At 46.7% G+C, this 16,982-nt stretch overlaps 1 protein-coding gene across 1 annotated transcript in view; it reads right to left on the bottom strand.

Annotated features, from left to right (window-relative positions):
* SLC25A12 (solute carrier family 25 member 12) overlaps positions 1-16,982 on the bottom strand; it is a 58,951-nt gene that overhangs the window by 6,544 nt on the left and 35,425 nt on the right. Inside the window, exons 12-14 of the mRNA XM_028749738.2 lie at positions 14,636-14,688; positions 13,932-14,012; positions 412-552 (exon numbers count right to left, since the gene is read on the bottom strand). Coding sequence (XP_028605571.2) covers positions 412-552; positions 13,932-14,012; positions 14,636-14,688 — 275 coding nt within the window. The remainder of the gene's footprint in view (positions 1-411; positions 553-13,931; positions 14,013-14,635; positions 14,689-16,982) is intronic.

The raw sequence follows: 16,982 nt of genomic DNA, 5'->3' as shown, positions 1-16,982 counted from the left end.
ACTGTGAATGTAACAATAGAGATAGCGGAGACACGAAATAAATGCTAAGGCTATGTGGGCTGCCATAATAAACACAAAAGGGAAAGGCGAGGAAACTTTTTCTCCCTCTACAACACACCCCACCACCTCTTCCCACTGAAACGATCTGTGCCAGAAGCCAGCGGGTCCCCAGAGCTATGACTCCCTACGGCTCGGGATAAAAGCCCGTGGAAGAAAGCGAGGGAGTGTTTTTGTACATCCCACTGCCACTAATATAAATGTGGGTTTCTCTCTATTTTCAACCATGGGGCTACCCTGCAGGCAGAGATTGTTTTCAAATTTGAAAAGATTTACACACACACACACACACACACACACACACACACACACAAATCTGAGCGAGTGGAATACAGAAAGAGAGAAAATATACACCTTGTAAAGACCGAAAAGCCCCAAGTCCTTTAGAACGGTGAGGGCTCTAACTTTCGGCCCTGTGGTGATTTCTCCTGCGACCTGCAGCCGAATCTTGACAATCTCCAGGGGATTCGTGAAGATGACCTGAGACCCTCCTGCCTGCGAGAGCAGAACACAACACAATGTTAAGCGATTTCACCCCCAAAGAACCCCCAAATCCACACGTGATCTTTCCAACTCGCATCCACATTGAGTATCGGGCAACGGCTTTAGGCAACTTAAGGTTTGCTTCGCTAGCTGATATTCTAGGGATCAGAGCTGCTACAGTTTTTGCAATTGATGAATATTGAGAAGGCATTCAAAAGGGGGGCATCGCAAGGAGGGTGGGGGAAACACAGACATCCACTCTCAGCCTCCTGCTTTTATTCCGATGGTCCTCCGCCTAGCTGGTTCTGTAGGGCGTGTTTTAGTTCAGAAGACAAATATTCCCCAGCCCCTAAGCCAATCCTGTAACTCTACTGCCACCCCTGGAACAGGCTCAGCGCCGATAGCAAAATCGGTAGATCATGAGACTCTTAATCTCAGGGTCATGGGTTCGAGTCTCACATGGGGCAAAAGATTCCTGCATTGCAGGGGGTTGGACTAGATGACCCTTGTGGTCCCTTCCAACAGTACAATTCTATGATTCTCATAAGCTGAAAAGCAGTATAAAATCTGTGTCAACCATCACAGAATGTACAGACAGTTGAATACACTGACCTGCCTTTTTTATTTGTATGAATGCATTTCTATGGTGTTTGTACATTGCGTCACGTGCAAGCAGCGGCAGAGCACGCTGATCGGGCGCCTTGGGTGGTGCATATGCCCTGCGACCGGGTGCGGGGCGAGCCAGGGCAGGACACTCCATGGGGCCTCAGGAGTCTGCCTGTCTCCTACCACTCAGCTGCCTGTGGGGACCCAAGCCACCATGTCACTCCCAGGAGAGACGCGTGGCTCGGGCGCACTGCAGGCCCCGCAGTGAGTGCCACCCAGCATTTTGTCACCTCACCCCCTGCAGTGGTGACATCCAGGTCGAATCCCCCCCCCCACGTACCTCCCCTTCCTTTGCCCCTGCATGCAAGGGAAGCAACGAGTAAAAATTAATAACAGTGACAACAATAATATCAAATCAAATCAAATCAAATCAATATTATGGTCCAGAGACCCAACAAATCGTTACAAAGCAATGCACAATTCATATAGCCTACCTCCAGGTTAAACAAGCATTTTGTTCAAAAGATAGGGATCATTGGTTCTTGCAACCACCGATAAAAACTTTGCCACTGCTAATGTTCTAGCGTTTGTCCGGTCTTCCAATAGGAACCTGACATAGTGAGCCTCTTATTTTCCCGGGAAAGGTACCAGCAAGGGTAGTATCAGTTCAGCCCTGGCTTGCTCATATTTTGCACAGCGCAGCAAAATATGCTTTATGGAATCGGTGTCTTGAGCACACGAGCAAAGTCTGTCTTGGTAGGGAACTCCTCTCAACCTGCCATCCAACACTGCAGAAGGAAAGACGTTTAGTCTGGCTTTGGTGAAAAGCCTTCTATAATTTGGTACTGTCAGGTTTTTAATGTAAGATGTTAACTTAAAGACATGCCTATATTGTACTCCTACTGCCAGTGGACTACAGACTGTGTGTGATCGAGATCGCAAGTCACTGTGTGCATTATCCCATAATTTTGCTTTAACGTCTTTAGGGCGCCTTCATAACCCAGTAATACAGTTGGGGGGGGGGTGACAGATCAGTAGAGGTGGCTTTTCTAGCCATGGTTTTCTGTCATTTGCTGACAAACTCCTCATTGGTCAGGTGTTGGTACAAACCCTTCCCTAGATCAAACGCTGAAATCCTGAGCCAATGTTTTAGGGCAGCCCACCATGCTTTAGTTGAAATTGCAATAATAAACAAATGTCTGTTATGCCGTGCTTTCGTTCTTCTTGGTACGGAACAAATAAGCAGGTTTTTCAGTTGGTAGGTGGAAAGCCGGAGAACAGCTCACCCAGTCTTAGTGGGGTTTGCAATTTTGCACGCAGCCTAACACAGGAAAGCGCATTCTGAAAGCGCAGACAACCAGAGGCACGTGACTGGCTAGCAGCTGCTGATGTCACAGCAGCAGCAGAAGTGCAGTTCACTAGCCAAAACCACCAGCAACCATGGCAAAGCGACAGATAAACAGAGGGGCAGACCATCAATGCCATCAAGGGCGACCCTACACTCAAGCCACTGGACTCATCGATGGACTTCTTCCACTAACATGGAACAAAAGACCATGGCAGAATAAAAGACAAGGGTGAAAAGGCCCAGCTATCACTGCGTCTTCCGTCAGCTTTGACTGGTGGCCCTTCTGGGACCTTCTCTAGACAGGGAAAGCCTAACTTCTCTTGCCTATGTTCTGGCAATCTCTAGGCTGGATCACTGCAATATGTGGGGCTGGCCTTGAAGCCAGTTCGGAAAGTGCAGCTGCTGCAGAGTCCAGCAGTTGGACTGTCGACCGCGCAGGGCAGCTTAAACGTATAGCACCAATTCTGGCACGACCGCACTGGCTACCGAATAGTTTATAGGCTCGGTTCAAAGGGCAGGTTTTGCTCCCGATACTTCGCCGCCAGCCTCTCCCAACAAGAACCAGCCGTCCGAACTCTGCGATCATCACCTGAGGCCCTTCTCTGCTCCGCAAGAGGTCTGTAGGGTGGCAAGACAACAGCAGGCTTTGATTCGTATAAATGTGCGTCTTAGGTTTTTATTGGGAGAGTTGGCTGTTTCAACGTTTCTGCTGCATTGTAAGTCGCTTTGGGTCATTTCTGAGAGCAAAGTGACTAAGAAATATAAATAGGCACCATCGCTGCTGGAAGGGAGCATTAATTGCTGTTGTGCTTGTCAGTGTTTAATGATTTTGAATGATGGCAAAAGGTGAGCTGAATGAAAATTGGCTTTTGCTACTGTAAATAATTGGCAGGGCTCTTAGGCTTGACTAGGAGAGCTCTTTACCATTTAAACTGGAAATTCATTGTTTCAGAGTGAATAATGGGCACACCTCCATTACCACATCTGTTACAGTAAAAATTATATATTAAAAAAAAAAAAAAAGGTGCGGGGGAAGATACAGACAGAAACAGATTGATATTACCAGTTTCCCCAGCCTGGGTGTGACACAAATTCAACAGCTGTCAAGTTGTTTTAAATTTCATTAGCAAGAGCGCAAGCCCCGTCCCTCACAGGAGGTTTGCTGCATGAACCGCTCTCTCCCAAGTTGTGCGTTTTAACCTCAGACATTCACCAAGCGGCATTTCAAAATTTCACAGGGCGATTCAACGTGACAGTTTCGCTCCAGAAGCATGTAAACGTACTGGGAAGTGACATGTTTAGACTTTCCCTTGGCCCGCTATAGGTTTAACCACCCTTCACTTCTTGAAAAAGTGCAGGGGTCATCGTGGGACAGACGGCTGGACCGATCCGCCTACTCGGAAGGGCTTGTCTGCCTTAACCAAAATTAAACCTGGATGTGATGCTGGCTGCGACACTTCATTTAAAATTATAATAATAGGCTCTGGGAAATTGGGGGGGGGAGAGATTTTTCACCGGCAACGCACCACAAAAGAAGAAATTTAAAACCCTTTCCTCCACAACCATGATCTCTCGGCAGTGTCATATACCCCTGCCATCTTTCCCTTCACATAGGTCATCCTAAGGGCAACCAAGGTAGTTTCAGTGCCTAAAAAGGTAAAAACTAAAGGACCCCTGGATGGTTAAGTACAGCCAAAGGTGACTATGGGGTGCGGCGCTCATCTCGCTTTCAGGCCAAGCACCCACCCACCCATCACGATTTGCAACATATCGCTAGGACAAAAATTACGAAGCCAATTTCATAATTTTGGTTTTGGACAATATCTCGCCCAGCCCTAGTTGTGGGCATTGTAGTCAGCAGTTTGTTTGAGCTGGGTAACTGATGACACACACTGATAGCATAAGCATTTTGCAAAATATTTTCTCTTCCCCTCCCATTAGAAAAAACAAGGCAAAACTGACTTGAAAGGTGTAGATTTGTTCATTGAGTCATTAAAGATATTTCTTGTAGAAATCACACACACACACACACACACACACACACACACACACACACACCCTCTTTAAAAAAGGAATAGAAATTGAATTTGGCCAGACTAGTCATTTGAGCTTGGTTCACCGGAGTTTACTGCGGTGCCTGTATATACAGGAAATTCTGTTTTGCAAGGCGTTGTTTTGTTTTTATTTTTAATCTTTTAGAAATTAGAGTTCCTGCAGGGCTGGCAAAATAACCCTGTAAAAAAAGCCAAATAGATCAATTCATAAACATTTTTATTTTCGAAGGAGAGGGAGGGAGAAGCCAATCACGGCCCAATTAACTTCCCCAGTTCCTTTCGTGGAAAGCAGTTGAAATGGTGTTTTGCATCTACACAAACAGCAGCAAGCTCTTTAAAGGGACAGGATTTCAGCTTTGACTGATGGAACCTGTATCAGTAGCTTCAGGCTTTTTTGGGCTTCAGAACCGTGTTGGTGGCCTGAGAAGCACAATGTAGCTTATTTCTTTTAATCAAAATGAACAATCTTGTCTAAGGCTCAGTGATGAGGCCGCAGTCCTAGGCTGTCATGTGTGAGGTCAGAGGGGAAACGCACAGAAAATATTCCGACTTCAGCCAATTGCCCCACCACAGAGTCCCTCACAGTGAACTTTCAAAGCACCTCCGAAAATGTGTGCACATCTTTCCTGCCTGTGCACATGACTAAGTGTGCGGGCCACAAGTCCTGCACGCAACACTATTCGGTGTGTCCCAAAATACACACCCCAAAAGTTGACAGGACTGCCTGCTCTGACAGCAACCGTCAGCTGCTTGAGGGACTACAAGGAATTGGGCTCATTCTGCCGCAAGGACTGCAGCACACAGAGGGCTGCACTGACCAATGTCATGTTACCAGGCCAAGTTCAAAGTTGGCATAGGCTTATCTGCTTTGCTGCTATAGACCAGTTTACCTCAATGATTGCCTCAAATGTGTCCCCTTGATCACTTTGGTCTGTGGAACTCGCACTTTTGCAAGTGCCACACAATGCCCGTTCCGCATCTGCGACGAGTCATTCCTTCAGTGTGGCAGCATCTGTGCTCTGGAACTCCCTGCCACTTGACATTAGGCAGGTGTGGCTTCTTTATTTATTTATTTATTTTTACACACTGGATGAAAAGGTTTTAATTTCAGCAAGCTTATCCAGACACACAAGTTAGTTACACTTATTTTAAAAGCTTCACTGATTTCACCTTGGGTTTTAAAGATGGTTTTATGCATCTTTGATACTGGTGAATTGGAAAAATAAAAATGCGGCTCCCTTCTATGATGGAAGATTTATACAAACTCGCAACATATGAACATCTTGCATATAAACGAAGACGTGCCATTGACAAATTCAATGATATGGAATCCATTCTTACAAATACTGTAATAGGAATCCATTTTTACAAATACTGTAATAGGTTAAGATCTGGTGAAGTACAATAACAACATTGTAAAGTATACAGTTGTCGGGGGTCCCCCCCCCCTTTATTTTCCTTTCTACACGGGTTCTGTTTCTCCTTTTCTCTCTTTTATTTACGTCTCACCATGTTTAGTGCACATTTAATTATGTACTTTTTGAACTTTAAAAAAAGATGTTTAAAATCTTTTTTTTAAAAAGATGGCTTTATGCATACTTGCATGTTTTAGTCATGTTGCATACAGACACTTGGGGGAATTTATTTTTCAGCGAGATGTTTAGGGATTTTCTAAAGAAACAAATAAAGCCATTGCATTAGCAGAAACACTTCTCCCTGTGTAAATGGATTTTTCCGTTCTGCCCCCCCCCCTTTCACTGCCCCTTAATCTACTCTTGAGGGGGGTCTCCCTACACTCAGGAGCAGATTTAGGTAAGTGCGGGGGGGGGGGACGGAGAGGGAGGGGAAGTTCCATTGCATGAGAGTAAGCCGTTCTCATTGTGCAGTGACTTGACTGGATTAATCCGGAAGCCCAAAACTTCCCATCCTGGATCAGTGGCTGAACTGTGGAATAATTTGTTCCAGAGTTCCATTCCTTATACAGTGGTGCCTCGCAAGACGAAAAGAATCCGTTCCGCGATTCTCTTTGTCTAGCGGTTTTTTCGTCTTGCGAAGCAACCCCATTAGCGGCTAAGCGGATTAGCGCTATTAGCGATTTAGCGGCTATTAAAGGATTAGTGGCTAAGCTGTTAAAAGGCTATTAACGGCTTAGCGGCTTTGAAAAAGGGGGGGGAGCTGGGGGGAAATGGCGAGACTCGCAAGAGGTTTTCGTCTTGCAAAGCAAGCCCATAGGGAAAATCATCTTGCGAAGTGCCTCCGCAATGGAAAACCCTTTCGTCTAGCGGGTTTTTCGTCTTGCGAGGCATTCGTCTTGTGGGGCACCACTGTATTAAGTGATGATCAGTGAAGGTATTTTGTTAAGGTGGAACTGGAACCCCTCTGGACAAGGTAAAGGTAAAGGACTCCTGGACGGTTAAGTCCAGTCAAAGGTGACTAGGGGGTTGCGGCACTCATCTCGCTTTCAGGCCAAGGGAGCTGGCGTTTGTCCAGAGACAGCTTTCCAGGTCATGTGGACAGCAGGACTAAACCGCTTCTAGCACAACAGAACACTGACGGAAGGCAGAGCGTTTGGAAACGCCATTTACCTTCCCGCCATTTACCTATTTATCTACTTGCACTGGTGTGCTTATCTACTTGCACTGGTGTGCTAGGTTGGCAGGAGCTGGGACAGAGCAACAGGACCTCACCCCGTTGCAGGGATTTGAACCGCCGACCTTCCGACCGGCAAGCCCAAGAGGTTCAGTCGTTTAGACCACAGAGCCACCCGCATCCCTGTCCCTCTGGACAAACATGACTTGACTCAGGCTCTGTGCAGCATGTAGCATAATCCTGGCACCCAACAGATGCCCCACTGTAGTAATGGCTATGGAAGCAGCATGGGTGTTATCACTGCTTTAGAAACTGAAATTTATTAAGGAGGCGAGACCAAGGAAACTTGGTTCCAAACCCTCAGCGGGGAGGGGGCAGAACACCCTGGAAAAAAGAACCTATGCAGACATTCTGAGAGCGCATTGGCATGGCTGTGCTATAAACAACGGCCCCATTCAAATAGAACGTCCAAATAATAAGCCCGATACAAGCCCAGCTATTCGCACTCGCAGAAAACGGTTCCTAAATTATGACAGACACCTTTTGGGGCAGCGACATGACAAATTCAATCCTGAATGGAGGTTATTCATACAGATCAGGAGTATGAACAATTCAAGCTCCCTTGCTTAACCTTAACGTCATGTAAAATAAAGTCTCCACGAGGAACAAATGCAAAAAAACTCAAGCTGACAGCAAAGGTTATGAGAGAAGAGATGCAGTCTGAGATCCCACAGCAAACACCTTTTGACATGCCAGAGGCGGAAGGAAATGCGCAAGTGACCCTGGAAGAGGAGACCTCTTGCCCTTTCCAATTCCACCCGTGAGGCACAAGACACAAAGGGGGGGGGGGGGAGGCGCCTCAGCCCTGCCCCCAACACCCGCTTCCTTTTGCTGGAAACAGACAGCGTCCCGGACCAAAACTTTTCCCCACACTGAAAACATTGTCCTTTGACATAGACTGCTCTTAGGAGATGACTTCTAGGTGCTCACACTCCCTTCTCCCAGCTAAGCTACAGCAATTTGTGCTAACTCTCTCAGTCAAGTGTGCATTAAGCGCCCTCTGTTTTTAGGGATCTTGGGGTATTTTTTCCCCCAGCACATCCCTCCATCCTCTCAATGGGGCTTTTTACAAAAAAGGATGCAGAGTCAACTGTGTGCCCTGGGACTCTCCTTGCAGCCTGACAAGTACAGTGGTACCTCGGGTTACAGACGCTTCAGGTTACAGACGCTTCAGGTTACAGACTCCGCTAACCCAGAAATAGTGCCTCGGGTTAAGAACTTTGCTTCAGGATGAGAACGGAAATCGTGCAGCGGCGGCAGCGGGAGGCCCCATTAGCTAAAGTGGTACCTCAGGTTAAGAACCGTTTCAGGTTAAGAACGGACCTCCAGAACGAATTAAGTTCTTAACCCGAGGTACCACTGTATAGAAGGTTGGCGGGCAAGTTAAACCTGGCTAATGTATGGAACGATGCTGCGAAAGTAATGAAGTCCCTGCCTCCCTTTTTTCCTGTTTCTTATAAACAGCAGCACACAGGGGAGATAGCTAGGTGATTCCACTTCCGTACAGCCGACGTCGGTCAGCTACATCGTCCTGCCCCTTCTGGAAATAACGGCCACTTCGAAGACGCCGTCCACAGAAAGCAACAGCCCTGTTCCAATAAAAGGAATCCCTCCCTTTCTATCCCTACAGCACCTCTATTGTGATCCCCCCCCCCCCAGTTCCGATGGGGGTGCCCACTCCTGGTAGGGTCAAACCTGGCCACGGTCCTACATGCATCACTTACTGTTCAGCTACACTAGAATCACACACAACGTGAGGCTGCCTTTGAAAAGCATTTAGGAGCTCTGATACATGAGGAATGCAGGCGCTAAAATTTCGACTGGGACAAGGTGCTGGGATCATGTGGCCCCTTTTATTGCACCAGCTGTTTCAGAGTGCAATTTAGGGTGCTTTGTTGTTGCTTAGTCGCTTAGTCGTGTCCGACTCTTCGTGACCCCATGGACCAGAGCACGCCAGGCACTTCTGTCTTCCACTGCCTCCCGCAGTTTGGTCAAACTCATGCTGGTAGCTTCGAGAACACTGTCCAACCATCTCGTCCTCTGTCGTCCCCTTCTCCTCGTGCCCTCCATCTTTCCCAACATCAGGGTCTTTTCCAGGGAGTCTTCTCTTTTCATGAGGTGGCCAAAGTATTGGAGCCTCAGCTTCACGATCTGTCCTTCCAGTGAGCACTCAGGGCTGATTTCCTTCAGAATGGATAGGTTTGATCTTCTTGCAGTCAATGGGACTCTCAAAAGTCTCCTCCAGCACCATAATTCAAAAGCATCAATTCTTCGGTGATCAGACTTCTTTATGGTCCAGCTCTCACTTCCATACCTTACTACTGAGAAAACCATAGCTTTAACTATACGGACCTTTGTTGGCAAGGTGATGTCTCTGCCCTAGGGTGCTAGTTATCTAGGGTGCTAGACCGAACGGCCGGAGCTCACCCCGCCGCGGGGATTCGAACCACCGACCATACGATCGGCAAGTCCTAGGCACTGTGGTTTTACCCACAGCGCCACCCGCGTCCCCTATTTAGGGTGCTAGTTATTGCCTATAAGAAGCCCTAAAATGCCCTGGGACCAAGAAGAGAAGACTTTCTTTTAAATAGATTTTTTATTTTTTTAAAAACAGCTTTACTGGGGAAGCGCTCAAACATTTGGCTTTCTGCAACGGATTGGCTCAGAGACATTGTTGCAGGTAGCGCTGTTCTTTTAGTACTTGGGGCAGAGGATGTGCAATTCAGAGCCAGAAAACCCTTAGGATTCCTCGTCTGCTACCCAAGGGGAGCATCATAGCTTAGCGGGAGAGCAAAGTTCCTGGGTTTGATTCCCAACATCTCCACATATGGCTGGGAAATACATCTTTCTGAGATGCTCTGCCAGTCAAGAGTAAGCAATGATGAGCTCAGCTTTTGATGTTCAAATGTTCTCGGTGTGAATGTCAGACTACACTTCAGTTTAAAATGCCTTGAGCAAAAAGGGACAGAGGTGGCGCTTAATGAAGACTTGCCCATGCTAGAAACATGTTTTGGTACAAAACGATATTAAGTTAGTAACCCTAATAATCAAAGTTCATTACCGAAACAGAAATCGCTAAGATTCCTTACTGAACACATGTCGCAGCAGGGGGGGAAATAGCCTAATGAATGCATACCTGAAAACATCCTCAAGCAATTTTTTTTTTTTAAAGGAACTCAAGTCTAATTTAAAATGTGCATACATTTTCATAAAAATTATACTGCCGTTAGGCTGTGTGGGCTTCCTCATGAAACCACAGCAGCCCCCAGCAGTTTATAGCTGACGTGGGGGGCTGGTGGCGGGAAGGGGGGGGAGAGAAGTCAGCAGATGTGTCAGGCCTTTGAATTACATTTATTTGCGGGGTTGAGGGGTCTCTTCCATATAACTGTAGCTGCTTCTAATAGGCCTTCAAAAGCGAGATTAGGTTCTCTCTGGGGTACGGCTATAACTCGCTCAGTTGTTGCCTTTCCCAAACGTGGGTTTGTACGCTGACAAGCGAAGGCTGGGGTATCTACTGGGCTGCCATTTCTAATCAGGGAGAAGTAAGAACAGCATCACTCCAGGGCTGCCTCTTTGAATTCGGAGTTTGCAGAGGTCAACAGCCTCATTGCCCATGGTTTTGGTGACAAGCTGAAGAGATTTCCATCCAGCCTGTTCAACTGGAAGTTATTAAGAGTTCCCAGATTCAAACCCGGGGAGGGCTCCTGCCTCTTTGGCCACAGCTGCACCACACATCTAAAGCATTATTACAGCACTTTGGCAGAATCCTGGGCACCAGAGTTTGTTAAGGGTGCTGAAAGTTGTTAGGAAAGCCCTATTCCTCTCACAGAGGTACAGTTCCCAGAGTTCCCTGGGAAGAGGGACTGGTGTTCAAACCACTCAGCTCTGTGACGGGAATACGGTTGTACCTTGGAATCCATTCCAGAAGGCCGTTTGACTTCCAAAACGTTTGGAAACCAAAGCACGGCTTCTGATTGGCTGCAGGAAGCTCCTGCAGCCAATCAGAAGCCCCGTCAGATGTTCGGCTTCCAAAAATAGTTCGCAAACAGAACAGTCACTTCCGGGTTTGCAGCGTTCGCAAGCCAAAACTAAGCTGTTCGAAAACCAAGGTACGACTGTAAGTCTCAGCACCCTTCTCAAACCATGGTGCCCAGGGGAGAAGCAGGGGAGAAGCAGGGTTGCTTAAAGTGGTGTAATAGTGCTCTACATATATGGTTCAGGTGTGGCCTTTTAGATGTGTTTGTTGTTGTTGTTGTTGTTGTTGTTGTTGTTTAGTCGTTTAGTTGTGTCCGACTCTTTGTGACCCCATGGACCAGAGCACGCCAGGCACTCCTGTCTTCCACTGCCTCCCACATTTTGGTCAGACTCATGTTTGTAGCTTCGAGAACACTGTCCAACCATCTCGTCCTCTGTTGTCCCCTTCTCCTTGTGCCCTCCATCTTTCCCAACATCAGGGTCTTTTCCAGGGAGTCTTCTCTTCTCATGAGGTAGCCTAAGTATTGGAGCCTCAGCTTCAGGATCTGTCCTTCCAGTGAGCACTCGGGGCTGAATTCCTTAAGAATGGAGAGGTTTCATCTTCTTGCAGTCCATGGGACTCTCAAGAGTCTCCTCCAGCACCATAATTCAAAAGCATTAATTCTTCAACGATCAGCCTTCTTTATGGTCCAGCTCTCACTTCCATACATCACTACTGGGAAAACCATAGCTTTAACTATACAGACCTTTGTTGGCTTAGAATGGATAATAACATTAAGCACAACCGAGTCTATTGCTTCACCAAAGTGAGGACAGAAGCTACATAGGAAGACAGATGCTTTTCGACTCAACTCTTTAAAAACGTACTAAAAGCACTATGATGCCACTTTATGTGGCGAACCATCCTGACTTTTACATACGAAGGGCGATATACAAATAAATAGTAAACAATAAAAATGCAATACCTTTGCATTGTCCGGGCTTGACAATTCAACAGGGACCTTCCCCAAACGCTTTAAGAACAGCAAGCCAAGGCTGAGCATATATTTGAAAAATTAACCCATGGTGAAATTGGGCTAAGTCACCAAAAGCAGCCAGCATTCATTCAAACGGCTGTCGGTTCTCTGATTACCTGCCTCCAGCCTTTGCATCAGTTACTCTCCACACTCTTTGGAGGGGGGGTACATTTCTGGTTCCGGAAGGGTACAGTAGAACTGAGGTGGGCAGAAAGAGCAGCTGCCCTTCAGTAAGAAATGTGTTAGAGTAGAACTCCTTGCATTTCAATAAGAATCAAGCTGCAATGGAATCAATGCGTCCTGGAAAATGTCAGTGAATCTGAGAAGGACGGCAGCTCAGTCGGTGGTGGAGCATTCTCTTTCCACCCAAAAGGTCTTAGGCTCAACCCCTTGCTTCTGCAGGTAGGGCTGGGAGAGACCTGTGTCTGAAGCCTTGGACAGCTGCTGCCAGTCAGTGTAGACAACAATGGACTTGATGGACTGACTTGGCACAAGGCAGCTTCCTATATACAATCTACAATGGAACACTTAAAACTCCCACTGATTTCACTGGGACAGAATTAGGCACCTGCTTAACTCTCCCCCATGGAAATCGATGGAGCTCAGAAGTGTTTCACTTTTGGCCCTGCACTTGCCGTATTTTTCGCTCCATAAGACGTACCTAGTTTTTAGAGGGGGAATGCAAGGGAAAAAATATTCTTTAAAGGGAGCGCTGAGCAGAGCCTGTATGCATCCCAGGCTCTGCTCAGCGCTCCCTTTCACGAGCCGCGTGGAGCGTGTGTGTGGCGCTTGTGGGCTTTTCCCCGAGGAGGGGCTGACGGGCTGCCCTTCTCTCTCCTCAGACAAACGCCCCCAAGCACTGCACACACGCTCTGCACAGCTCTTGGGGGCTTTTGCAGGAGGTGGAGAAAAAGACAGAGCCGCACGCTCTGTCCCTTCCCCCACCTCCCACAAGAGCCACATGCTAAGCCAGGACAGCAAGCGGGATAGCCGCTCAAAGCCTCTCCCGGGCAGCGGGATGAAGGCTCCCCCAAGAGCCCTTCTCCCTCCTCGGGGAAAAGCCCCCAAGAGCCGCACACTCGCTCCACGCGGCTCTTTAAAGGGAGCGCTGAGCAGAGCCTCCCGCCTGCATTCGCTCCATAAGCCATAAGACACACACACATTTCCCCTTACCTTTTAGGAGGGGAAAAGTGCGTCTTATAGAGCGAAAAATACGGTACATTGTTACTTACATAAATGTCCTCTTGATTAAAAAAACAACAACTGGAGCCAGATAAATCCTGTTGCAAGCAGACAACGGATTTGCTCTGCAGGAGATAAATCCAGCTCCTCTCCACCTTTCAGACAAAAGGAACTCTTCTGCCAAAAAACCGAGAGAGCTCTACATCTCTCTCTCTCTCTCTCTCTCTATATATATATATATATACAGCCGTGGCTTTCTCACGGTCATTTTCTCCAGCCAGTGTTGACAATCAGAGCTGTTCTGTGGGGGAAAACAACCTGACATTTCTAACAACAGGTCTGTGCTGATGGCAGTAATGTAAAGAGATGCCCTGCTCTGCTGTAACCTGCTCCACGTAGCAGCCGGCAGTGGAAAAGGTGTCAACAGAAAGGGACAAACAGCACCAAAATTGCGGCAGCTCTTCCCATGACACAGCGATAAAATTGTTATGTGTCGGCAGTCATTGTAATATGGGCACAAAGTGGGAAAGGTGTGCTGCTTCCCACGGAAGGGATACTTACGCAGCCTCCCGCAAGGATCTCTGCATACAGTGGAATGGAACCGTCTCTCTCCGTGAATTTGTCTCTGACGAAGTCATTGACCTAACAGAAAGACATAATTAATACCATCATGCCCCAATTCCACCTTCCTCGTCTACAGTTTTATTCAGGAGATCTAAAAACAATATTTGGGTATTTGGATTTGATATCCGGAATCCATTCTTACAAATTCTGTAATAGGTTAAGATCTGGTGAAGTACAGTAACAACCTTGTAAAGTAAATGGGTTTTGGGTTCTCTTCCTCACAGGTTCCTTTATTTTCTCTTCCTCACAGGTTCTGTTTCTCTTTTTCTTTTTCTCTCTCTTATTTACGTCTCACCATGTTTAGTGCACATATAATTATGTACTTTTTGAACTTTCAATAAAGATTTTTTTCTAAAAGGAGATCTAAAAACAAGAGGCCAGAGTGTGGCAGTTCCTGGAGCAGAGATATCACCTGAGAAATGTTTTGGGTGTTCTACAAAAATAAATATTTCTCCCCCAAAAAAGAAGAAAGCAGTGTAAAAGTGTCGAGTTATCCTCACTTAAAAATATCTTTATGTTCACGTTTTTAATACTGCATTTGGATTTGTATGTACGTTGGGAGCTGCTTTTGAGGAGCGTCTCCTCCAAAAACTGGATCGAAAACCCTCTAAAGAAAATTATTTAAAAATAAATATACTCACTGTAAGCTTAATGGCTTTTTCTGGAGCGACACCAATGAGCTGTGGAAGCAACCCTAGACAAATGGAGCAAATGTATCACAATTAGACACGCTCAAGTTTGCTGGCATGATGTCTAGGGTGCTTTGCCCTGTAATAGCCTAACACGCCCATTTCCCCACAGAGGTTTTCCTTTGACATCAATGATGTTTCTACATATGGAGCTGGCAGTTCTGCTATGTGCCCATTGCGCCGTTTTGCAACTGAGCATTTCAAGACTTCTACCGCAGACGGTGAAGATGAGCTTGCTTGGCAAAGGGCTTGCTGGCGCTGCATTTTCCTAAGTCTATTGCCCGATATCGGCTGCCTGCTATGAACTGAAATCAGCTTTATTGCTGCTGAGTTATTCCCAAACGCCTCTTGCGGGATGCTCAGAGCACGCAGTGTGCCTTTCTTTTAACCGCAAGATGCTGCTCCTTGTCGATTTGATCAATCGGCAATCAGTCACTAGGTGGTTTCATTCATTCCCAATCAAGTCCTGCCGCTTTTTACTTCTTATTTAAACTGCTGCTTGGAAACAAAATTGAAATGCCAGGACGTCTAGCGAGCTCCGTAGACACTCCAGTCAAGCGTCATTATATACACAGTCAGGCAATACCATTTCCTATAGTTAACCTAATTCATAAGAGAAAGACAGTGGCTTGGATCCAGAGAAGTGCAAGTGGAAGGAAACTTGAAGAAAGTTCTATTCCCACCCACCCCTTTCCCCATTCTTCACTCTGCATTCCCAGAATGGCGTGGGATGGAGATCCATGCGACGGTCACCTCCAGGCTTGACTACTGTAATTCGCTCTACGCGGGGCTGGCCTTGAAGCTGTCCCAAAAACTCCAGCAGGTGCAGAATGCTGCAGCGAGGCTCCTCACGGGGTCTCTGCCATGGGAGCATATTCACCCAGTGCTTTTCCAGCTGCACTGGCTCCCGGTGGAGTACAGGGTCAGATTTAAGGTGCTGGTTTTAACCTTTAAAGCCCTTCACGGCCTAGGACCCTCGTACCTACGGGACCGCCTCTCCCGGTATGCCCCACGGAGGACCTTAAGGTCCATAAATAGCAACACCCTAGAGGCCCCTGGCCCTAAGGAAGTTAGATTAGCCTCAACCAGAGCCAGGGCCTTTTCAACACTGGTGGAACGCTCTGCCTCATGAGACCAGGGCCCTGCAGGATCTGATTTCTTTCCACAGGGCCTGTAAGACAGAGTTGTTCCGCCTAGCCTTTGGCTTGGAATCAGCCTGATCTCCTCCCCCCCTTTCCTTTTCTTTCTCCTCCTGTGATGAGGCTGCATTTTAACACAGTTTTACTGTTTCAATATTTTAATGTTGTATTCTAATCTTGTTTTTAAGTTGTATTCATTCAACTTGTTTTATTATTGCTTGTTAGCCGCCCTGAGCCCAGCCTTAGCTGGGGAGGGCGGGGTATAAATAAAAATATTATTATTATTATTATTATTATTATTATTGGAAATCACCCAAAGTTGGACTGAGCTCCAGGCACGTAAGATGCTTCCACTTCATTTTGGGTAACTTCCTCTTTTCTAACGCAACACACTTTCCTCCATTCCCATACCATTCTGGCGCTCTGGGGAATGTTTATGGGAGGTGAAGGGGCTAGGAAAAAGCAGAAAAATCCCCTCCCATGAGTTTTTCCCTGTGTGCAGTTCTCAGTATCCAGGCCGACACTACCTACATCTACACACAACGCTCTCTTTTCACTACCTAAAAGAAAGTAACTTCTAAGACCAATGCAACTGTCTACTTTGTTACTTACATCGTTAAAATGGAGAGACAGAGGTTTTAAGCACTAGGAGGAAAAGTTAGTGTTAAGTTACAAAAGAAAATGAAGTCGCTGGATTTTTTTCCCCAGTTAAGTGCAATGTGAGGCTATCAGCACCAAAACACATTCATACTTGCACCTGTTTAAAGATAGATTGTTTGTCAAGCGAAGTTTCTTTGGGTATAACATAGTCGCAGGTTGAGAACCAGGAATTTTGGGGTGGCCAGGCCATAGGGTACACTGGAAGTCAATGTGAAACAGCAAAAACATGAATTAAGTGCCGCCTAGTGTGTTTTATTTAATGGATTTGCTTTAATAAAATGAAATGGGGATGGGACATTTTAAGTGTCATGTGCTTGAATGTTTATTTCTTTTCGTTCCTGTGACACCGGACTCTCTGCCCAGAAAAGGTGAGTGATGGGAACAGGTTTGACGACCTATGAGCTCCTTTCCTCCCCCACAATAACTGGCGGGTACTTTTCCAGCAGCAGACCTGTTTAAGAAAACAGATCAGCAGAGGGCAGCCTTCGCTCGCTTGGCTT

Source organism: Podarcis muralis, chromosome 1, assembly GCF_964188315.1.
Source record: "Podarcis muralis chromosome 1, rPodMur119.hap1.1, whole genome shotgun sequence".
Classification (NCBI taxonomy): domain Eukaryota; kingdom Metazoa; phylum Chordata; class Lepidosauria; order Squamata; family Lacertidae; genus Podarcis; species Podarcis muralis.
This window is presented reverse-complemented; position numbering and strand designations above follow the sequence as displayed.